This window comes from Ostrinia nubilalis, chromosome 28 (assembly GCF_963855985.1).
Source record: "Ostrinia nubilalis chromosome 28, ilOstNubi1.1, whole genome shotgun sequence".
NCBI classification, from domain to species: Eukaryota; Metazoa; Arthropoda; class Insecta; order Lepidoptera; family Crambidae; genus Ostrinia; species Ostrinia nubilalis.
In genome coordinates, this window is record NC_087115.1 from 190463 (window position 1) to 216208 (window position 25746).

A 25746-nucleotide genomic window follows, 5' to 3' on the forward strand; every position below is an offset into this window, starting at 1 on the left:
CCAACTAGTGACGTCATAGATAATTTTTGAACCTTGATAGCTTAAAAGTTTAAACTTATGTCAATAGGGTTTGGTCACAGCTACCCAATTATAAAATTTACATTATACTACTTATTTATACAACAGAACACATTTGAATCGCACAGTAAAAAATCAACAACCTGTACTATTTTAAAAGATCAGTGTTAAAAACCAGGAAGCTCTAAAAAGCGTGCTAACCACCAGTCAAGTAGGTAGTTATTTAATAATATTGCATTGATGTACCGTCAGGAAAAAAGAATCGTTGCGAAACGGAGTTTTGAGGATTAATTTTATCTATGGTTTTTTGGAATTTCATAGACAACTCGATTGAGCTAACTGCGCACCTCGCTGAATGTGACTTCCTCGCACTCACCCGCACACTTCCCCGCGTTTGCCCAGTCCGTACCAGAACCAGGCCTGTTCATCTCCGCGAGTTTACATCGAAAACAAAACACGCACGATGGCCCACCTACAGGATACTATTCGACAAGGCCTCACATACGAGCGAACATTGACTCACGCACGCGTATTCTTGTGTATGATGGAAGAAAATAAAGAAAATGGTGTACTAAATACTGTGCAGTATTTAACTGCCTAAATAATAATAAAAACACAGAATGTGATTTTTTAAGTTGCCTCAAGACACTGAGAGGTAAATAAGTGGTTATTTGAGAGGTAAATATTATTCATGATAATTCATGCTAAATCATGTATTTCCTCCGCCATTTTCCGCAGTTTGGCACCTCACGTCACATCATTTTACCGAAGTCAGCCCTATAGCTTCGGCGCAGTGCCGATCACTGACGTTTGTCAACAAAATGGTGCTTGACTCTTGAGACAGGCTAAATTACATCATATTGTTAATGACATTGAGCATACATTTTTTTAAATACCTTCGCGAAGTAAAACTTCTGTACGTAGTACTTATTATTATTCTGTGCCAGAACGGCGATGTGACGTCACGGCCGCGAGGTGCGCAGTTAATTCGACCAAGTTGTAGATATCGTCGTAAATCGGCACTATAAAAACTAAGGCTGAGTTGCTGCATCACCTTACTTTGACCGTAACTTTAACGGTAACCGGTGTTTTTTGTATAAGTTTGACACATTTTTGACGTTTGTCAAAGTTAAAGTACGATGGTGCAACCCAGCCGTAATGTTCCAATGTCTAAAAATCTAAAAATTCTAGCCGAATATCTTCAATATAATGCACTTTGGCTCGCATAAAACTAAGCTCCAAACTGAATACACAAAGCGAAGATTCATGAGTGATTGAAATAGTCACTTGTCTTGTGTGACAGTTATACGCCCGTATTCACAAACGATGCTTGCTTAAGTAAATCGAACGCACAGCGTTGAATAGAGCTCTGTGATTAGTCGCTGTGCGTCCACGCGCACTGTGAGACCTCATAGTAATGTTTGTGAATACGGGCGATAAACTTTCTCCACACTATCCTGACGGTATAAAGTTGTCCCGTATAAACCTAGCTGTCAGTCGACCTAGATTCCAATCCAAGGTTCTTCAGAGCTCACGTGATGCGGCATCCATCGGACGCTTCACCAGCAGGAACTTTCTGTGCTCTCTCAGTGGTGTCAGTCTGGAAAGAGCAAACTTTATTTTTACTACATTTTTACATTGTATGGATTTGACAGCACCGAATAGTGTTTATTTTATTTTGTTTTTATTTTTCTTTATTCAGAAAACCACAGCTCTTTATAATAATAATACAAACAGGTATTTTTGTTCTTACAGCCAATAATGTGTGTTAAAAAAAGTCCCTACTTTTTTTAGTTGACAGCCTAGGAAATTGTGTCTTTCACCGAAAAACTTCACTGCGCGCGTCTCTGTCTCAAAAACCTAGATAAAAACTGTCCTGTTCTTTTCCGGGACTCTGTCTATCTAGATACACAGTAGCGTGTCAAGCCAAGTTCAAGTAACAGATACCATATTTCATCCAAATCGATTCAGTGTAAGGCGTGAAAGCGTAACAAACAAACAGTTTGCTTTCGCCTTTACAATAGAAGGGATAGAGAAGGTGCCAATCCTAATGTTGCAAACCAGCACTTAAGTATCACACCTACATAAGATACATTAATGTTTAACAGTTTAACTTGGTGTTCTGTCGTCTACTTACAATGCTAGAGTCGTTGTTGTTCAAATAAGGCACGGGCTGCTGCCGCCCGAACAGTCGCTTGAAGCCGAAGCGCGTGGGTGTTCGCGAGCGAACGTTCGCCGTCTTTGCTTCCGACGCGCTCGCGAGCGAAGGCTCGGGGACCGCCTGCAATCAACAAACAAAGTTATAACACATTTCTTTTACTGAAGATGGTTGCAAAAAAATTGCCATCGATGTTTCATTCAACTATTGTCAGACTATCGATGGGGCAAAATGGTAATACATTTGATAATTTCTAAATTTTGCAATTGTTAATGAACGTTTTACATTAATATAACGCGTAAGATTATAAATTGACGGAATTTACACATGTACGGTATCATAAAGCCATAAGCCAACATGGTGCTCATTGATTCAAAGGGATGTCAAAATCATAATTTAAAAAAATGTTTCATAAAAAGTGTTTTTTTTTTAATGTATTTCAAACACTGAGAGGGGGCTTTGTCTAATGCTGGATTTAAACTATGCGGAAATTAGCCGAGTCAAGTCAAAAAAAACAGAGGAGTGGGGATGAAATTCATTCATTTTTCATCCCCACCCCAGTTTTTTTGACTTGACGGCTAATTTCCGCGCAGTGTAAAAGCAGCATAAGATATAAAAAAACCGTAGATCTGTGGCAATATTCTAAGTAATACCAGGCCTGTTCATCTCCGCGAGTTTACATCGAAAACAAAACACGCACGATGGTCCACCTACAGGATATTATTCGACAAGGCCTCACATACGAGCGAACATTGACTCACGCACGCGTATTCTTGTGTATGATGGAAGAAAATAGTGTACTAAATACTGTGCAGTATTTAACTGCCTAAATAAATAATAATAAAAACACAGAATGTACTTTTTTAAGTTGCCTCAAGACACTGAGAGGTAAATAAGTAGTTACTATTATTCATGCTAAATCATGTATTTCCTCCGCCATTTTCCGCAGTTTGGCACCTCACGTCACATCATTTTACCGAAGTCAGCCCTATAGCTTCGGCGCAGTGCCGATCACTGACGTTTGTCAACAAAATGGTGCTTGGCTCTTGAGACAGGCTAAATTACTAGTCCAGTCATTATAGTAAGTTCACCTCGGAATTCGAGATACCCAGCTGTAAGTCTGTAAATACGTGTATATTGACACCCTAAAAGTTGTCTCAAAACCTACATATGGTAGGGTGTAAGCAACTATTAAATTTCAAGGGCAACGGTCACAAAAATCGGTTTTTTGCGCTTTTTTTAGAAATATCTCATTTCCTGTGGGTTTTTTGCTATTTGTATTTATTATCAATATTGTAGAATACTAAATTCTCTACAAATTTTGTTTAAAAACTTTTTTTATACGGTGAACCGTTTTCGAGATAGAGGGCGGAGAGCGCGCGGTCACTGCATCACTTCAGGTCTACTTAAGCGGTTTAGATTTTTCATACAAAAGGATTTTCCCGCTAATTCCTGTGGGAATTTCGGGAATTCCTTGTTGTAACTAAGCTTTGAGTTTACTAAGGTACCTACATGCCAAATTTCAAGCGTCTAACTTCCGTTAAGCGTTTAGATTTTTCATACAAAAGGATTTTCCCGCTAATTCCTGTTCCCGTGGGAATTCCTAAGTATACTATAACCTGCCCAGGTGTATGAAGAATAATTGTACCAAGTTTCGTTAAAATCCGTCGAGTAGTTTTTGTTTCTATAAGGAACATACAGACGGACAGAATTCTATACATGAAATATATTTTCAAAATAACTATCAGGGGGTGATTAGTGATCGATACTGATGCCAAAAATGCAATCAGTAAAATTTTTGTCTGTCTGTCTGTCCGTCTGTATGTTCCTTATAGAAACAAAAACTACTCGACGGATTTTAACGAAACTTGGTATACCTTAGTTCTTTAGAAATTTCCCTAAATGTAAACAAATATGGCCAACTGACATTGACGAATTTTTAGTCTATGTCAGTTGATCTACTAGTGATGCGACAAAATCTCTCGTTAATCGCAATTCTGTAAATGTCATTTACGGACTGCAACAGACGATTATTAGATTTTTAAAGATCGTTTGTATAATTATTAAGATCAATCCCTCTTCTGATTGATATTGAGATCAGTAATGTGATCGTCAAAATAGGATCTTCTTAATCAAAGAAAATTAAATTTTCCCTTTTTTATTTGTTTAGGAAATATAATTTAAATTATACTGTGGGTCTAGACAAAGTGCACAATAAAATCGTAAACCAGTCGAAAAGTGGTCGAAAGGCCTTTTTTATGTGACACTCGTCTGTATAATAAAGCCGAATTCAAAGACTTCTTCGCAAAGTGTCTTGTTGCATTCATCATCATCATCATCATCATTTCAGCCATAGGACGTCCACTGCTGAACATAGGCCTCCCCCAATGCTTTCCATGTTGATCGATTGGCAGCGAACTTGTTGCATTCAATGAAGAAAAAATTTTAATACATTGTTGAATATAACCTCGTTTATATTTTATTTTAAATTAACATTATCAAAGTAATTGGTAATTGAAATAATTGAATACTTGAAATAAAATCGATAAAATTTATAGATTATTATCTATGAATATTGTCTATGACTTACAGATTTTCCAGAGATAGGACCTAAATATAAACGTCAAATGTCGATTTGACATTTTAACATGAAGCACAAATTTTCACCATCCAAATGTTTTGTAAAAATATTTTGTTTTCAATGTTAGATTTCATATTTGTTTCATCATGAGAATAAAGTTGGTTTCATGAGCTTGTGAAATAATGTGTATGATATTAAGAAAACGTGAGTATTATAGTGTAATTGTGTGCACAAGTGTTTGTTTACATCGATGGAAATTTCTAAAGAATTTAGGATTACAATTATTCTTCATACACCTGGGCAGGTTATAGTTTACTTAGGAATTCCCACGGGAACAGGAATTAAAAATTAAAAATTTGTAGAGAATTTAGTATTCTACAATATTGATAATAAATACAAATAGCAAAAAACCCATAGGAAATGAGATATTTCCAAAAAAAGCGCAAAAAACCGATTTTTGTGACCTTTGACCTTAAAATTTAATAGTTGCTTACACCCTACCATATGTAGGTTTTGAGACAACTTTTAGGGTGTCAATATACAAGTATTTACAGACTTACAGCTGGGTATCTCTAATTCCGAGATTCTTACCTAATTTAAGCTTAAATGACTGGACTATACACCATATCGTTAATGACATTGAGCATACATTTTTTTAAATACCTTCGCGAAGTAAAACTTCTGTACGTAGTACTTATTATTATTCTGTGGTAATACTCACTAACTCCACTTCTCCGTTCACCTCAGTCCGCTCGCACGCGCACGGCTGCTCGCACGCGCATCGCCGAGCGTTCGCGAGCGCCTGCCCTGCAGACAAGCGTGTTACGACAGCTTACTCAAATGTGATGACGCCTTATTGTTTAGTGTTTAAGTTATTTATTTGTAATGCTTTTAATACTCGCATCAAATAAATACTTTCTTTCTTTTTCTTTCTTTCTGTATTTATTCTAAATCAATAAGTAATCCAAAAAAGTGCACTAAGATTTTTTTATTCCCATTGTCCCCACTACTAAGGCCAGTGGGGATAATGGGAATAAATTTTGATTATTTAATTAAATTCTCGTTGTGTTGAGAACCAAGAATACAGACTTATTACAAGCTTTATATTGACTTCACTTGTTTTACCTTTAGTTATAATTAACTGCCCGACCGAAAACTGTAATCTGCCGGGACTCTAGTTATTACGTCATTTAATTTATTACGACAATATGAATGATACTACTAGGTGGACCGACGATCTGGTAAAGGTCGCGAGAAGTGCCTGGATGCGGGCAGCGCAGGACCGTTCATTATGGAAAACCTTGGGGGAGGCCTTTGTCCAGCAGTGGACGTCATTTGGCTGAGCCGAACGAACGACGAATGATATTTTCGGAGGCTTTTCAAATAGGTTTAATCTGATGTGCAAACAAAAAAACCGTTTTTTACCGGTAAAGCTCCACTTTTTTAGCATCAAATCTCCACTTAGTTACTGTGGTGATCCGGCTCGAAGGACCAGGAAAATGTGGTGGACTGTATGCGTTTGTGTGTGTTCGAGAGCGCTGGCCGGACGATGATGACTGCCGTTGAGAGCTTGCCCTTACTATGTCAGGCGTAGTAGGTGCTACTTGCAGGAATAAAACCACTATTTCACTTGCTGAGAGGTCTTGCGTTTATTATTCGCTTCCTTTTCTCAGTTCTTGCTTCTTCAGATCACTTGTTGCTTGCTCAACTTTAACTTAAACTTGTCTCCCGGAGCGCCTCGCTCCGTATTTATAGGGCCCCGGGCTATATCCATCCCTTTCTCTCCCGATATTCCTGTCTCTGTCTCTCATGTTCTGGAACATAGTTCTGGAATGTTCGAAGCGAGAGGTCCGATGTTGCCGTCCCGTTTCTTTTTGTCTCGAATATTCCAGAAGTGTGTGGAAGAGTAATTGATGTGCAAGCGAGATGACAGATAATGTGAGAAAGAGATGGAAAGTTATTTATCTCTAATCGACTCTAATTTATTATTTTACTACATTTTCTGACTGTTAACGTTGACGTTGCTAACAGTTACTCACACACCACCACTCACCGAAGTCATAGCTATTAGTAGTAGCAGTGCTGGCGGTACAACACGCCACTATATCGGGACGCCGCCGCGGCGGGTCGGAGCGCGCCGGGTCGGGGCGCGGCGGATCGCGCGGTGTGGGACACTTGAGGAACTCCTTGATCTCTTCGGCTCTTTCCATATACCTAGGATGTGAGGAGGACGTTTAACACACATTTTTGGAAGTTAATTTGCCCAATATTTAACTAAAACAATACATTAAAATCCAAATGACGTGGTTTTATTTCGTACAGCGCATACCCCGCAAAAATGTCGAATATACCAAGTGCGCGGTATCGGTTGTATCGGTTGGCAGTACTGGATAGTGTACTACACAATCAAGTAGCAAAACGCAGCGTAACACGTCCACCCACAGGGTGTACAGACGACTTCTTAAAGGTAGTTGAAAGGCGCTGGATGTAGGCCGCTACCAACTGGCCAATCGAGAAGTCATTGGGACTCATACGGATAGGTCAAGCTGCTCTTGCGTTTGTATCGTAACCAATCAGCGGCGCACGCAGTCATGTGTTGAAGACATGATGCGATGACATAGAACCTAGGTGGCTACAAATCTATAAGTTACCGCTTCTTCTCGGCACTTGCCAAATGTTGGTCTCGAAGCGCTGGTAGGGTAAAAAGATTATGAGACATGTAGAGGCTCCTTAAGAGCAAAATGACGATTTGTAAGAACAATTTATTAGTCTAAACAAATAAAGAAATTTTGACTTTGACTTTGACTTACCTGGTGAGCTTGGCGGTGAGCGCGCTGCGTCTCACAGGATCTGTCTCGGCCAGCGCGGCGGGCACTAAGTACCGCAGGCTCGCGCCATAGGCCTCTAGCGCGGGAGGCAGAGACCCTGCCGAGTCCAGCTCGATGGCGCGCTTTATAAGCGCTACAGCCTATAATAGATATATAATATAGATAAATAGATTGATCATAGATAATTAATTTATAATTATTTAGTAAACCAATCACAGGAAAACAATTAAATGTGATTAACAAAGCGGATCTTACCTCCAATGGGAGGCCACTAGGGTCAAGGTGGGAATTTATTTACAAAAATGTGCCACTTTAATACAGCTTCTGAAAATGGTATTATAAAACGACACAATAGCGTCTACGTGAACGCAATACTAAAAAAACTACCAAAGGGACGAAGCCGGGCATATTTGTTAACAAATTCCCATTTGCCCCCAGTGGGGCAACTGGGAATAACAAATCAAATCAAAAATATTTTATTTATTACCAGTATTTTGGCACTCATAAAGTCCAAGATAATATTTAAAATAAAAAGTAGCCCTTTACATGGCGTCTCCTTATCTTTTGGGCCTTACCGGCGCTTCGATACAATTATAATAATAACCAATCAATTACTTACTAAGCCAATTAATTACTTGACTTTTGTTATTAAACCTAAACAAGTGGACATTTTAAAAACATGACATTTTGCGAATTTGACAATTTGCGCATAAAGGCACAAAGTCACAAACTCATACCTTCTCATAGTTCTCTTTATTCGGCATGTGCTCCAGGTCCAGGTACTCGTGGTTGAAGAAGTCGTCGTACGATATCCGCTTGTCGGGGTCGTGTTGGAGCAGTCTTGTGAGGAGGTCCAGGCAGCCGGGAGAGATTGAGGAGTTTTTGGGGATCTGTGAAGGATTAGTTGCGATTTTTTATGCATAACAAGGCAGGTATTTGACCGCAATCGCACCTGGTGTTAAGTGAGATGCATTGTAGGATGGTACATAATCTGCCCTGTAAGTGCCTATTCATTCTCGCCTTGAAAATTTATTATCATTTTGATTGTTAACTTGTTTATTATAGTGTTAATAATAATAATAATAATATTTTTAGTTTTTTTTTATAATTTACATTGTAAAAAAAAATATTAAAAATAAGAAGGAAATTGAATAAAGAGATAATAATAATAAATACACTTTATTGCACACCAAAGATAAGAACAGAAATAAAAGGAACACACAAGGTACAACTAGGCGGTCTTATCGCTATGAAGCGATCGCTATGAAGTGTTATTAATAATATTATTCTATTCATAAATAATAAGTTCTTCGTTCGCATCCAAGTAGGGCGGTGCAACCCCCTTATATTCATCCCCTTAGGCGTGTTCATGCAGAAAGTCCGTATTTGAAAGAAAGAAGAAAATTTCCACACCACACTAAATACTGTCTAGTATCAAGTATGTGAACTTGTTCGTAAAATTACATACGCTATCGCCCATCAAATACGATAAAACAGTGAATGCGCACTTTCCTTTCCTTTCTATCTCCTTCGAGCTTGCCACCGGGGTTGGTAGTTGGCACTAATAAATGGCGTTTACCACCCCGGTATATTAAACTTGAATTTTATCGAAGGCCCTTAAACATTAGCATGTTGTTTAAAATATTATTTATTTATTTATTTCCAAGCTTAAGCCTATTAGATTAAATAGTAAGACACGGGTCCTTACTATTTTAATGAGGGATATCGTTTTTATACTTAACAGTTGGCACCCCTGGCGATTGACAGGACCTTACTCTACAGTGGCGCCATTTTGATGAGGGCAAATGCGATAGTCCTCCTACCACTTTAGCGCTTACCAGTTGGCGTCTTCGCTACTAGCAAGTGACAGGACCTTACTCTACAGTGGCGCCAACTGGTGAGCGCTAAAACGATAGCCCTCATTGAAATGGAACGCGAAAGTTTAAAATCTAATATTAGCATGTTGTGGCGGGACTAACCTGTATGGGTGCCTGACTCTGGATCTTGTCCAGCAGCTGCTGGAAGGTCTGCGACGAGTACGGCGCGCGCCCGAACAGGCACTCGTACATTATCACGCCTGAAGCATAGAAATGAAATGATTAATGTGTTGTAGCGCCGCTTGTGTAAAGCGCTTTATTTAAAATAGTCTAAAATAAGAGTAGGCGCACACCGTTGATTTTTCGTCGGCCGATAGTTTAGTCGGGCAGTTGATCAGTATGGACATGTATGGGAGTTCGCACACTACGCCGATTCAATTTGGCCGATTCTTCATACAAATTAAAATCGGGCACAACTATCGGCCAACTAAAAATCAACGGTGTGCGCCTACTCTTAGTCTCAATTTTGTGTAAATGTAAGATTTGGTTTATCTAACTGTGTAATATTCTTAATTTAAGGTGGTTGAACTGATTCTTTTTATATGCATGCTGTGCTTACGTCGAGTAGGGTAAATCAGTGTGAATTGATTTTACATTCATTACTTACTTTTGCATGATATTAGATAGTTTTGTAAATCAAATAAAAAAGTGTAGAAGTGTGATCAATCACACTCGTATGTTGTCACGCCTGTGTAAAAATATGGAGGGTGTATAGATGTATGTTACAGGAGAAACGAGGAGAAATACTATAGGTCTAGCTAGAAGTTAACTCAGTCAATGCCTGGTGTATGGGAGCGACACGGGAGCGGTGACATTGACATATCGTCAGTTGCAGGTTCACTTGGGGTAACTGACAAAATACGGTTTTTCAATAGAGATGTTAAGGAATTATCTAATATTATTAGATAATTCTTTTTATTTGATCTAAAACCGCGCAGAATTCTAAGCACTTCTGTAAAAACAGATCCAAAAAAGGTTAAATAGGAAAAAAGTTATGTCCGATTTAAGACGAAAAAAAACTTTAAACGGCTCTACTGAAAAACCGTATTTTGTCAGTTACCCCATATACCTTAGTTAAGGAAATAAATTGCAGTTACACCAATGTTTTTTTGTACTTTTGACAATTACACTAATTTTACACCAAACTTTTGGAAGAAACATAGGTCAAATTGGTGTAAGTACTGTCCAAAGTTACAATAATTTGATTAAATTTGATGTATTTGCTGGCTTTTGTTTACTTAGTAGCTGTATAATTTATGTAAAAGTATTAAAAAAACACGAGAATCAATGAAAAAAAATTTCGACTGGTTTGAGATTATAATGTGCACTTTGTCTGAATTAAGCGCTACATCTATAGTAAGGGGATTAGTGTATACCTAGTGTCTCTACATGTATTTGACTGCACTCACCAACGCTCCAGAGGTCTACGCGCGCGTCGTAGTCTCCCTTCACGACCTCGGGCGCCATGTATAATGGCGAACCGCGCACGCAGCGCCGCCACGAGCTGCACATGTACTGGGCGAAACTAGGGGGAAACGCACGACATTTGTAGGTATACTATAATGCCACACACTCTAGAAAACACTAGCATGTCGTTTTCTGATTTTTTCTAGTTCCTTATCCCAAATTCCCAGTTGCCACCAATGGAGGCGTATCTGGTGGGGGCAACTGGGAATTTATATACAAAAATGTACCTGTATCTCCCACTTGCACCTTAACATCGTTTTTATTTTATTCCCAGTTGCCCCCAGTAGAGGCGTTTCTGGTGGGGGGTGTCAATTGGGAATTTATATGACATGTAAAAAAATACCCATTAAATGAAGATATTATAAAAGACATAAGTTATGGTATTTTTTGGCCATCGCGTTAAAATAGACAGGTGAAACTTTTTTCTCATTTCAGTAAACAGCACTAATATAAGGCAAAATAAGGTTCTTTCTCTATTAGTTAATGTATAAATCGTTGCCTCACCCAAAATCCGCCACCTTGAGTATATATTTTCCGTCAGACCCTTTGTGTAATAGCAAGTTGTGTGGCTTGAGATCCATGTGGACGACACCTAGTAAACATAGGTAAATAAATTAAGATTCAATCTACGTGAGCAAAAAAGACTTGGATATAAACTATTAAACTATGGTATCAAGTTATCAAAAGTTTTTTTATAGGAAGGCATACCTTTTTCTCTAAGAAATTTTAGTGCCGATGCTAGTTGTTGAAGGAAGTACAAAACCTGAAAAATAAGAATGAAAGGTAAAGTAAACAGGCTCTCGAATCGAAACCAAGTCTGAGCCAAAATAGAGATCGTATAGTGGTTGTATGAATAAAGCTGGAGATCATACTTTGTAGCACTTTCTAGAAATACGATATCTGGTACCATAGTTAGAACAAGCTTTGATTAGTTTGGGACTGGACGGCGCAGGATATTGTGTAACAATATTTAATACTTCCCAATATGTTAAAAATTGTCATGAGAGCAGGATGGGATGGACTATGGGGTAAAATAAAGACACCAACCTGTTTCTCCGGCACCCTCCCATATCTGTGTATGTACTTGGAGAGATCACCGCCGCAGCAGTACTCCATTATTATGTAGATATTTCTGAAATTTTAAATATGAAATAAAGTCATCTATTTACTTTATAACTACAAAATAAATTGAGAACTGACTGAACAATTACATTTTTGACGTTGAATGTGGGAATATGGGATTTTTGTTTTATCTTCACACTATAATTCCCATTTTCCCCCATTCATAAAGCCTGTCGGGGGAATATGGGAAATACCCAATTTTGAAGTGTACATTTTGCAATAAAAAATATTTGAGTTTGAATTAAGGGCTATATTTCACCGGGACACCATGGCGGCGCAACCAGTCACCGCTACCAACAAAATGTATAGAGCTTTGCGCAACCAAACGGACACCAGGTGAGTAACTCTCTATAGAGCTGTATACATTTTGTTGGTAGCCGGCAACTGGTTGCGCCGCCATGGTGTCCCGGTGAAATATAGCCCTAATTCACCAGCATAAAAAAATGTTGTTTTATTAACCTCATGATAGGTAAAGGGTTCTTCTTCGGCCATGTATCTCGGCGCAGTAATGATTCCATAGAGCGTCTCGTAGTGCAGGGAAAAGTTGAGGGCACCAGACCACGTGGTAGATCACCAATGAGATGGACGGAGCAGATCAAGGCCGCAACTAAGTGCTCGGTTAGCGAAAGTACTCGAAAAGCTGCAGTCCGCGAGGAATGGCGCCGTATTACGAGGAACCTCACTCTGAATCGTGATTCAAAATGATGACCACGACCACTCTGACAAGAGTGTACCGACTGAGAAGAAGAAGAAGGTAAAGGGTTAAATTGTCCCACCTGTCGTCCCAAGTGAAGTGCTTCATGTGAACTATATGCGGGTGCTCCAGCGTCTTCAGCAGGCGGATCTCGGTGACGAGGTTGTCGACCGCGGAGCCCGAGTTCTTGATGCTCGACTTGTCCACGCATTTTATGGCCACGATCGAGCGCGCGCCCACCTGAGACCATTTTAGTCCTTAGATATTAAATTAGATAAAATTATTAAGCTTAAGATTCCTCCATCCAATTCTTTCCATCATCGGGGAAAGAGACGCAGGTTAGCGTACCATCCCTATATTGTTGACATTCCACCAGCTCGCACTAAGCGTTTCGATGACTATTTTATAATGCAAACAGCTAGGGACTGGAATTCGCTGCCTGCTGCTATCTTTCCCAAAGACTATAATCCGGGCCTTTTCACGAGAGCAAATAGGCACTTATAGGGCAGTTATGTACGCTAGACTGCATCCCACTTAACATCAGGTGCTATTGTGGTCAAATACCTGCCTTGTTATGCATAAAAAAAAAGATTTCCGCTTTGTGACGCCGACATAAGCACCCAACCACACTACCCACGCCCACCGACTATGTTATAGTACAAGCAAATGCATGAAGCACCGCCCGCCCTCCCACAAATCGCAAGCGACACAGATGCAATAGTTAGACTTAAGACCAACACCGACACCGTTTCGCCGCTCCACGCGGCTTCCTCAGAGAGTTGATGTTGTCCTTGACCCGTTGTCCTAGCTGAGCGCGGGAACGGGACATGAAGCGACGCGACGTAATTCGACTAATACTTTACGTGACGTGACACTATGACTGCACTCATTAAACTATGATATGACTATGACACACGTCATGTGAACGATCATCATTTAAGAGCCATTTTACATTTTCGTGCGAATTTCTAAGATTTTGGAAGCATGAATTACTATCTTAAGCAACACCCAGAGATTACACTGGTCAACACTGGTTTTGGTGCCAAGGAACTGTATACTTTTTTTGATTGAGGACCTTATACTGGTTGCTTTTGTAGCAAAACTGTTGATTTCCTACGTGTGGTTTTCGAGATTTTGACGTGTATAGAAAAATACAAAATTTCATCAAAATCAGCGATTTTTATACTTTTAAGTGCCCAAAAACTTTCTTTTCCACGACTTTTGTGAATGAGGTGTAGTGGGACTATCACGTTACATCCCCCAGCAGCAATCAGCCATCATATGCCGATCCCATCTGCCATGGTACCTCTCTTACAATGGTTTTTAGGTCTTGATGGCATCGCTCCCGCTGTTCTTAGCTATAGCATGCTATAGTGACCAATATTATCTGGGAATTGGTCAAAATGACTGTGGAGGTAGTGATCTTTGATGGACATTATTACATCCTGAGTTTTTAAGACATGTCTCACAATTTCAGAGTAGTTACTGGACTAGTAATTTCCGAAATTTTTTTTGCAATATCAACGAACAAAATCCATGCAGATCGTTCCAAATAGTCCATCGAACATAAGAAATCAGTATTATTTATTAATATTCTTATTTATGGACCATCAAAGTTTACTTAATAAATTAATTAACATCTTTTTTTATGCTCAAAATAGGATTTTTTTTTGTTCTTTCCTCACTTTCTCCACTCTGAACTTCATGTTACGACTTCTTTGACCATTGAAACATTGCCTTGAGTGTTCACAGCAGCTTATACAAACAATTTTGGGTATCCACGGCTTGAATACAACCACAATTTCCGACTTAAAGTAAGAAAAATAAGCACTTTTATAAAATCTTGCCAGAATTTTCGAACTTTTTAACTGTGTACACACCACAAATGTAACAAAAATACATTTTGATTGTTGAGATAACTTCTTGGCAATGGAGACATAATATTAAAATAAATGTATTTATAAAAATGTACCGATAACACTACAAACTGTGCAACCAAAGTACCGATTAAAGCTAAATTTTAAAACTGAGGGTAGATCCAAAACTACACGTAGGAAATAAAAAAGAAAAATATTTTTATTATTACTAATACACACCTAATAATAAACTATCATCAGAATCTCGGCACCATTTTCATTTTCATTTTTTGTTGACCTGTGTTATTTAATAACTGCGAAAGATAGGTCAATCCTTGTTGTTGACCATTAATGAAACGGATTTACTAAAACTCTTTTGCTTAATTCACAGTGCCCCATCTCCCACAACCATTTTACGAAAAAATTGCCGCAGACTCATTTTCAAAGTCCTGTATCTATTATTTATGCTCATATAATAAGCTTAAAAATATATAATAATCATCGGACATATATTCTTGTAGTCCATTAATGAAATAGATTCTTGAATTTCATTACCATTATTGAGTAAAATCTAAAAATAATTTGGCAAATTTGAAGATTAACGTCACATTTTGATCGTGGTTTTTGGTTTAAAAACAGCATAAACTGCAATAAAAGTATCCCAAAATAAAGAATATTCATTGTAGAATTAATTTCTACAGTTATTGTTTAAAAATTAGTAACCACTTTGTCAAAATATTGATGTGAATATCAGTATAAATTACAATGCGCAAGCCGACATCGATTAGTAGTGTTGCCGAACTATCGATAGTAAAACTATCGATAGTTTTCATTCGAAAAAGCCTTCTCCATCGATAGGCCTATCGATAGTATCGATACTGTCGATACTATCGATACTATCGATAGCACAAAACGAGGCAATACTATTGAATATGTGCAATACTATCGATACTATCGATAGTATTGTTGCTCGTGAAGAATAAACTATCGATAGTATCGATACTATCGATAGTATTGTCGCTTTTGAATAAAAAGCTATCGATACTATCGATAGTATCGATACTATCGATTGTTCTAGACTATCGATAGTCTGTAAATTTGCAATAGTATTGGGTATGTTTAAATTCATTTTTACAATATTTCAAATATTTCGCTTGACTTACCAACTAAACATATAACTAAAAATAATAATCTCACTTGTATTTAAAACTACCTGCATTAGTTAAGTACTACAAATAAAATGTATTGCCAATTTTGGAAACATATAAATGCGAACTATATTTATCGGACTCCGTTTCTTTGACTTCAGAACATGAAATCCTTTCAAAATTTACTTCTTTAGCCCCTCAAATACAAATTCAGTCTAAAAATTCTCATCGCCTTCTTGGTGCCCCTATTTTTGATGAAGGTATCCCTGATTTTGTTCATGACAAAAATAATAAATTTCAGGATTCCTTCAACCGTCTGCTACAATTGAATTCACACATGGCCTTAACTATCATTCGGTATTGCACTTTCGTTCCAAAATTTACATTATGTTTTACGGTGCTCCCCTCTTTGGAAATTTATTAATCTTTTAGAAGTTCTGGATAATTCTCTTCAAAATCTACTTTCTGAAATTCTAAATTGTCGACTAGATGAACGATCTTGGACTCAAGCTGCACTCCCAATTCGCTATGGTGGTCTTGGCACTCGCAAAATTTCGAGTGTAGCATTGCCTGCCTTCCTTTCATCTGCCTATAGCACTAAAGACCTCTTTATATCTATTTTAAACTCGTCGCTCCGCGATGCTGAGGTCTCGTGTTTGACAGATGCAAGAAATGCATGGTCAAATTTGTCCAAGATCGATTTACCTTTGTCTTTGTCTTCACAGAGGCAGTGGGACGAGCCGCTGTGTAAAATCACGTATGATTCTCTTTTGTCTTCTTGCACAGATGATACACACCGTGCTCGTCTCATTGCTGTTGCTGAAAGAGAGTCCGGATATTGGCTGAACATTGTTCCTTCAGCCAATATCGGGACTGTCCTAGACAACACTTCACTTTCCGTGCTAATTTCTTTGCGTCTTGGAATTAGTTACACCCATCCCCACCTCTGTCGTTGCGGGATCTCAGTGGATAGTTTTGGTCATCATGGCCTCTCCTGCGTCAAAAGTGCAGGTCGCATTCCTCGCCATGCAAGTCTTAATGACATCATATGTCGGGCCTTTACATCAATTCGTATCCCGGCAGTACTTGAACCCTTAGGTATCTGTCGAGATGATGGTAAAAGGCCCGACGGTATGACATTAATTCCTTGGTCTAAGGGTCGGGCATTGGTCTGGGATGCGACTTGCTGCGACACTCTTGCCCCCTCCCATGTGCCTTCCACGTCGAGGGCTGCAGGCGCTGCGGCTGCTTCAGCGGAATCTTTGAAAAAAAGCAAATATTCCGCTTTAGACAGCTGCTACCGTTTTGTACCTTTCGGCGTGGAAACGCTGGGACCTTGGGGCCCGGAGGCCAAAAAGGTTTTCACTGAGCTTTCCTCCCGCATCATCGAGGTCACCGGTGACCAGAAGGCCGGGTTCTACCTTGGCCAGCGTTTAAGCCTAGCGATCCAACGCGGAAACGCTGCCAGCCTTTTGGGCACCGCTAACCTCACCGACAGATCTGGGGATAGGGATACTTTTTTAATTTAACTTTTGTTTTCCTTTTTTGTAAATATTGTATTTTTTTTTGTATACAGGGTGTTAGGTAAATGGGTATATGAGCCGACACGAGCCCATGTTAACATGGTCATATAAATGGCATGGTGAAGTCAGAAAATTGATATCTTCATTTAAAAAAAAATAATTTTCATACAAATTGGATTTTATAAAATTTATTTTGTATGAAAATTAAAAAAATTAAAATGATGATATCAAATTTCTGACTTCACCATACCATTTATATGACCATGTTAACATGGGCTAGTGTCGGCTCATATACCCATTTACCTAACACCCTGTATAGTATAGTTTTTAAGTTTGTAAATTACCTGTACAAATTTAGTTTGTTATTGTTTAATAAACATATAATTAAATGTTATGGTTAACTATATGAAATAATTCAAGTATTACAATAACCCTATTGTTGTGCCTATTGACTATTATACCCAAATATTGTAAACGATACTATTGTAAATTGCCAAACTATCGATAGTCTAGAACAATCGATAGTATCGATACTATCGATAGTATTGATAGCTTTTTATTCAAAAGCGACAATAGTATCGATAGTATCGATACTATCGATAGTCTTTTTTTTTTTTTTTTTATGCTAGACAAGGCAGCTATTTGACCGCAATCGCACCTGGTGTTAAGTGAGATGCAGTCTAGGATGGTACATATCTGCCCTGTAAGTGCCTATTCACTCTCGCCTTGAAAACGCCCGGATTATAGTGTTCAGGAAATACAGCAGCAGGCAGCGAATTCCAGTCCCTAGCTGTTCGCATTATAAAGGAGTCGTCGAAACGCTTAGTGCGAGCTGGTGGAATGTCGACAATGTAGGGATGGTACGCTAGTCTGCGTCTGGTTCCCCGGTGATGGAAAGGGGCTGGTGGAATTAAGTTGTATAATTCCTTCGCACATTCTCCGAAGTGTAGTTTATTCTTCACGAGCAACAATACTATCGATAGTATCGATAGTATTGCACATATTCAATAGTATTGCCTCGTTTTGAGCTATCGATAGTATCGATAGTATCGACAGTATCGATACTATCGATAGGCCAATCGATAGTCTTGCGATAGTTTGACTATCGATAGACTATCGATAGTCTATCGATAGTCGACTATCGATCGGCAACACTATCGATTAGTATGGCGCGAGCGCCCGTCAAGGCAGGACCTGTGTCATTTTTCCCGCCGTGACGTTTACGTGCGTTCGTGTCGTAAAGCGGTGATTTGTACGGCGACCAAATACATTTGATACTATGCCGAGAGGCTGTTTCGAGTCGGCCGGCCGAGCAGAAATTGAAATGATGAATTTTAATTTCTTTGACGGATCTGGGTGTAACTATGTATAATATGTAGGTACCATGTATTTAATTTAATAAATAAATTATAAAAAAGTATATCCATTATGATAGCACCCTTAACACAAGCATATTGGTTGCCTACTTTTGGACTAGATGGCGCTGTGAAATTGTCCAAAGATTTGTTTATTTATTTATCCGCTTTGAGTTTTGTTTCGTGAAGTAGAAAAAGAAGCGTTTTGTTTTGTTGTTAAATCTATACTAATAAAAGAGGAAAGATTTAATTGTTTGTTTGTTTGTTTGGAGGCAATAGGCTCCGAAAAAAATTTCTTTCACGATTTAGAATCCTAATTTTTTTCTATGTAGGCTATAAAATATTTTCAAAAACTTTAGTCCAAAATCTTTGATAAAATTCGACGTTTAATAAATAAATTAGATAACATGTTAATACTTTTTTTTTTCAGTACGATTTTAGTACTTGTTTTTCAGAAATTCTACGATTTAACTAAACTTCTAAAGTGTTTATATTTTATGCATAATTTATTAACTTCTAAAATATATAGCCTGACCAGGAACATAAAAACCCTGGCACAGAGGCGCTGCAATTGCATTTGATAGTGCAACACTGAGTACAGTCGTACCTGTGTTAAATTAATAGGCTAACTTTATGTATCAGGATTCAGGATTACGGGCTAATTTGATATTTTCATAAATTAACGAACAAATATTATTATAGGTAACCTGGTTTAAATAAATTAAATGACACCATCAATCGAGTTAGTAGGATTTATTTTATTATTCATCAATAATCAAATTCAGAACTTGAATATTCAACTGCAATGTCTGCTCATGAACGCTTCAAACTCGGTACTTCTTTCCCAATTCCATAAAATTCAACACTTAGAAAGTGACAAAAAACTTTAAAATAGGTATTTGAAACAAACCACAGCTAATTTTCATAATGGACTGTACTATACGATAAACATGTCAGTCAATTTGACAACCTTGTCGGAAATATTATTCAATGAAAATATTGTCCGAACCCTTAGTATTTCTCTTCGATAAATACTTGAACACATTGTGAACCACTTTTCTTTCACGACTATAAAAAGATTTTAGCAATTTAATTCACAAAATCAATTGCGCACATTTAAAATAAAGTTTGTTTACACTTTGACAGCAATAGACTGACATGCAAGGTGACATGTCAATGAAGTTTTCAGTTACTGTTGCCATTAAAAGAAATTAGTACCATTTGTTTTCCGCAACATGGCGAGGGTTTTTATGTTCCTGGTCAGGCTATACATAATATCGATACCTCTGGGCTCAAAGGTCGTAAAGGACAAAATACCGAAAATGAGTTTTTTATACAGTTGTACTCAGAATTTAATTCTCTATCGATCTGTATATTTAGTTTGTCGAAATTCTCAAAAAAAGTGCCTTTACGACCCATCATATTTGATAAGCTAAACAGAATTCATAGTGAAAATTGGGATGTAAATACCATTTGATTTTTTAGTACAGTTAGCATGGTAGTAAAGAACAAGTAAACACAAATTTTTGGGCGTATAATGTACATGTAGTATAATATATTGTCCTATACAACCGAAATTTTCATCCCAAAGTCTAAATAATTTGTCCTTTACGCCCTTAGATTATCTAAACAAATATTTTAAAAATCTACAAAGAGAGGATATTAAAACAACTGAGTAGGTAGCCTGCAACGGGCAACCGCGTGCGCAGCTGCTCATACTAATTTTCGATACAAAAGCAAGTGTTGGCGCCCTCACGAGTTTTAGCGGAGTTCCATATGGTAGCGGGAGTAGACTTAATGGAAATCTATGCTTCTCCGACGACCAGTTGTATGTGGAATACTCCAGAGTATGCGCACACAATAGCCTGGTGATTTTAGCACCTGAAGGAAAAACAAAAAAACATTGTTTACAAAGAAATCTGCGGCAGGTGTAGTGTTTTAATTTTGTTTTAGAAAGATCTCATAATTTTGTAAGTATTCAAATATTTAAACATAATGATGTGTAGATTTTATATCAAAAAATATAATCATTTAACAAAATTAATTTTCTTAGAATATTTTAATTCTATTAGAACCATTTTCCACTTCATCGCAGAAGAAGTCGCGGGCAAAAAGCTAGTATGAAATATGTCGTATTGCCCGCGGCTTCACCCGCTTGAAATTTAGTTTGTCACAGATCGTCATAAATTATAGCCTATACATTGTTATTCTGGTCGACGCCAGGGATGGATGAGCGTCGCTGTCGCTGGCGACAGGGTCTTCTGGTTCAGGGTTCATGGCGTAGGTCTCAGGCAAAATGAAATCCACTCGTAGAAATTAATAAACTCAGTGTATTAACGAAAATAATTACACACAGCACTAGAGTCGTATCGGAACTGAGTGAACCAAAGGTCTTGTGATAGGAACGTCCGACCCGAGTGATAGTTGAACACAGACTGCCTAGTACTGCTGTACTGTACTGTAAAGTTTCATCAAAATCTGTTCAGTAGTTTTTGCGTGAAAGTGTAACAAACATCCAGACATCCACACAAACTTTCGTATTTATAATATTAGTAAGACTAGTAAAAAGTAAGATAGTAAGATGAATTATTTTAGTTATTTGTTTACTTATAATAATATTTATTTATTTATTTCTTAGCTCTGTCTGATAATGGATCTGGAGGAGATGCAATGGCCACCTCCGTAACAAAACAATAGAACCATAAATGGAGTTTGGGCTTGTGTGATTCGCCTTGACGAATATTTCGTATCCAGGGTCCGATGATGGAGCTGTAAGGGGGCAGATTTTTTTTTTCACTATGTGACTGTCTTTATTTTGTACTTAATATATTTTACATATTATAGCTTTTCGTGTTTCATTATTCGTATCCAGGGTCCGATGATGGAGCTGTAAGGGGGCAGATTTATTTTTCACTATGTGACTGTCTTTATTTTGTACTTAATATATATTTTACATATTATACCTATTCGTGTTTCATTATGAATCGAAATATAAAAGACTTAATAAACTCTATTAAAAATTTAAATTAATTAATCAAGTTTGAATACCTCATTCTACCTTAAAATTAATAACTTAAATCAAGTCTTAATACGGTCACGGCTCAAGATTTTTTTGTCCATTTCAGCGTTCTTTTTACTCTTTTGACGTTGCGTTGACAGCTTTTACCTAAATTCGCGCGGAATATTTTTGTGAAATGGCTCTTAATAACGTCGCATCGCGTCGCTTCAGGTCGCGTCCCGTAGCTCACCTAAGACAAGGTCAGGCAGCTAATTTTTAGATAGATAGATAGAATAATTATAAATAAAATAAAAAAAATATCCTTAAATTAATAAATAAATATAATATCCTTGGACGTTTTACACTGCGCCGCACACTGGTTCAAGAAATGATAAAAATGGAATTAGCGATTTATTCACTTTTTTCGATGGTATCATGTGTAGAATGTCATAAAAAACGTTTTGTTTAAGTTATATTTTTCTGAGAAATGCGTAGTTTTTGCTATATTTCATGTTTTGTGTTTTATTTGTATGAAACGTTTCCTTCATGAGGCTCTTATTCAAAATGTTAAAGTTTGTTAGATATGACTACTTATAGGTTTTAAAGAGTCATACTAATAGAAGCTAATACAGTAACAACTTTGTCCCAGTGCGTCCCCGTTTAGGATATAAGTGATATTTTCTAAGGTACGAAAAAGTAAACAAAATAATATATGGATATAAGGCAACTTTATGATAATTTGTTGATTTTCTAAAATAAAAAGAAGCTAACAATCATTCCAATCTTAATCATTTATTATTCAACATCATCATCAACATCTATAAATTCAAAAGTTTCATCATTATTTGAAGCTAGTAAATTTTTAACTTCATTAGGAAGAGGAGATTTTGACTCATACTCATTTTTGGTCTTATTGTGACAAAAAAGGATCCGAAGAAATAAGTAAATTATTTAAAATATCACGATTGGTCACTTTTCGGTTAAATTTACGCGTATGATTCTCTCTGATCTTTATTCCGCGATTCTGCAGCTTCTTCTCTTCCGATAGTGCTCCTATTGGCATAATATCTAAGTAAATTGAGTGAAGTTTTGGGGGTTTATTTGCTCACCGGAAGCCATAGCCCTTAATAATACAGACAACCTAGGAATCAGCTCTTGACTAACTCCAGTGATGTTGGATATTTTTTCTGGATCTGCAAAAAATCTACGCGCAGTATTTCCGTTGTTTGTTGTTCCAGCCCCTTGCTGCACAATATCTATTAGCAATCCAGTTTCATCGCGAAACCGTTTTTGTATTTCAGCTTTTCGTTTCTCCATAATATTTGCTTTTTTATTTCTTCTTGCTGTCCAAGTTTTAAATTCTAGTCTATAAGTAATGTGTAATATAGTCTCCATAGCCCGTATCCATGCGTGCAATGAAGATAGGCCATACTTGTACATATCGATATTTAAAGATCTTTGTTTTAATTTTGTTAAATGATTCATGTCAGTTGGTTTTGCTTTGCACTTAGATATTATTGTTGTAATTGGAATAAGTTTTGTAATTAATATACAGATCTCTAATATTATTATTTAAATTATAATACTTGTTAGATTTAATCTCATGTTGCAATACCCTAGCAGGGTCCATGTTTTGGGTCTATGTCTATATTTTTTTTTTTTTTTTTTTTTCTCTTATATCCGTGGTCCCAGCGGCAATCTGTAGGGAACTACAATAATCCACTCCTGTGTCCGTTTGCACTGTTCTTTGTCATGGGTAGGGTGGAGTCCAGTGACTCAGTTGCCCTCAGTGGTCATGGTTTCTCAACTGTCCTGGAATCTACTAAGGAGACCCCTGACACTAGCTCTTTGCAGTCTGCTGAATAGGAAGCCTTCAATGGTCATGAGTTGTTGTACTGAAGAGTTTGGATGATTTGAAAGTCTATCCTTGTAGCGGAGTGTGTGGCTCTTTATTTCCTCTCTGACTGTGGGCAATGGCAAGTCCTGATAGATGAGCTTGTTGCTGATATACCATGGGATTTGGTAAATCAAACGTATGGCTTTTGTCTGAAAGCGCACGATTATGTCGAGATTGGAGTTGGCAGCTGTTCCCCACAGCTGTATCCCGTAGGTCCAGATAGGTTTAAGGATGGTTTTGTAGACCATCATTTTGCCACTGGTGTTCAGCTGTGACTGGCCTCCGACAAGCCACATCATGTTTCTTAGTTTGGCATCTAGGTGCTTCCTCTTTGTGCAATGAAGATAGGCCATACTTGTACATATCGATATTTAAAGATCTTTGTTTTAATTTTGTTAAATGATTCATGTCAGTTGGTTTTGCTTTGCACTTAGATATTATTGTTGTAATTGGAATAAGTTTTGTAATTAATATACAGATCTCTAATATTATTATTTAAATTATAATACTTGTTAGATTTAATCTCATGTTGCAATACCCTAGCAGGGTCCATGTTTTGGGTCTATGTCTATATGTAAGAACTTTTATATACCAACATTGGAGCAATAAAGAATTTGAATTTGAATTTGAATTTGAATTATGCCAATAGGAGCACTATCGGAAGAAGCTACAGAATCGCGGAATAAAGATTTTAGAAAGATCAGAGAGAATCATACGCGTAAATTTAACCGAAAAGTGACCAATCGTGATATTTTAAATAATTTACTTATTTCTTCGGATCCTTTTTTGTCAACAATTAGACCAAAAATGAATGTGAGTCAAAATCTCCTCTTCCTAATGAAGTTAAAAATTTACTAGCTTCAAATAATGATGAAACTTTTGAATTTATAGATGTTGATGATGATGTTGAATAATAAATGATTAAGATTGGAATGATTGTTAGCTTCTTTTTATTTTAGAAAATCAATAAATTATCATAAAATTGCCATAAATCCATATATTTTGTTTACTTTTTCGTACCTTAGAAAATATCACTTATATCCTAAACGGGGACGCACTGGGACAAAGTTGTTACTGTATTAGCTTCTATTAGTATGACTCTTTAAAACCTATAAGTAGTCATATCTAACAAACTTTAACATTTTGAATAAGAGCCTCGTGAAGGAAACGTTTCATACAAATAAAACACAAAACATGAAATATAGCAAAAACTACGCATTTCTCAGAAAAATATAACTTAAACAAAACGTTTTTTATGACATTCTACACATGATACCATCGAAAAAAGTGAATAAATCGCTAATTCCATTTTTATCATTTCTTGAACCAGCGTGCGCCGTTAGTCCCAAGCTTGTACTATGGGTAGTAGACGACAGATTTAAACATACTTAAATACTTTTTTTTAGATAGAAAGTATTTGTCTCAAAACAGGTTAAATTTTAGATTATGCATCCATATTTTTGGGGATAGAGATGGTAATTACCTCATACCCTTCTCACCTCTAGGATATGCTTAGATTATACCCCACAGCTATACCACAGTGTCGCCCTTACTTGGGGCAACTGGGAATTTATTAACAAAAACCAGTATCCACCAATTGGGATATGAAATAAAAAACTACCAAACTGATTTCCATATAGTTTTCATAATTTGTTTTTTATTAATTCCCAGTTGCCCCCTGTGTGGGCGATCTTTGCGGGGGCAACTGGGAATATCACTTAAAATAAGTCTATTCGATAATTTTATCAAATGAACTCTGGTAGTTTGTCTTGAACTTAAAGTTGATTGACCTAAATACTTTAAATGTCATAAAAGTTGCGGAAACAAAGGTTTAATGAATAGAATAGCTAAACAATACAAATTGAATTCAAGGAGCAAATGTACAATTATTTCACATTTTATCAAAGCAAATTTAAACTTTACGGTTTGCACAAATCATTAAATCACACACAAGTCGGTGTTTATCTAAAACAAACTGATAATTAATGTTTAAATAGAGATTTCGAATTGCAATACCAACTTACCTTTGTATATGCTTTATAAACGGTGGAGTAACTTCCAGACCCCAATTTTTCAGTGACAACATATCCTTCTATCTTCGGGAACGACATTTTAATAATTTAACAGCCATCTATGTTAATTTAATCACGAATTTTTATAAATTCTGAAAATCTACTGATAACAATGAAACGTCACGTCAAATGTTGTTTTGACATTTTACCTT

General features: G+C 37.1%; 1 protein-coding gene across 1 annotated transcript; it reads right to left on the reverse strand.

The window, feature by feature from the left end:
• Nucleotides 1–1361: 1361 nt before the first annotated feature.
• LOC135085161 (serine/threonine-protein kinase ULK3) lies at nucleotides 1362–25746 on the reverse strand. The gene is made up of 13 exons (XM_063979917.1): nucleotides 25547–25746; nucleotides 12828–12985; nucleotides 11977–12061; nucleotides 11638–11692; nucleotides 11434–11521; nucleotides 10872–10987; nucleotides 9565–9662; nucleotides 8323–8475; nucleotides 7568–7725; nucleotides 6811–6971; nucleotides 5479–5564; nucleotides 2156–2299; nucleotides 1362–1618 (listed from the first exon to the last, which is right to left on the reverse strand). Exons 1-13 carry the CDS (start codon nucleotides 25631–25633, stop codon nucleotides 1550–1552), a joined length of 1458 nt encoding a protein of 485 aa, XP_063835987.1. The 5' UTR covers nucleotides 25634–25746; the 3' UTR covers nucleotides 1362–1549.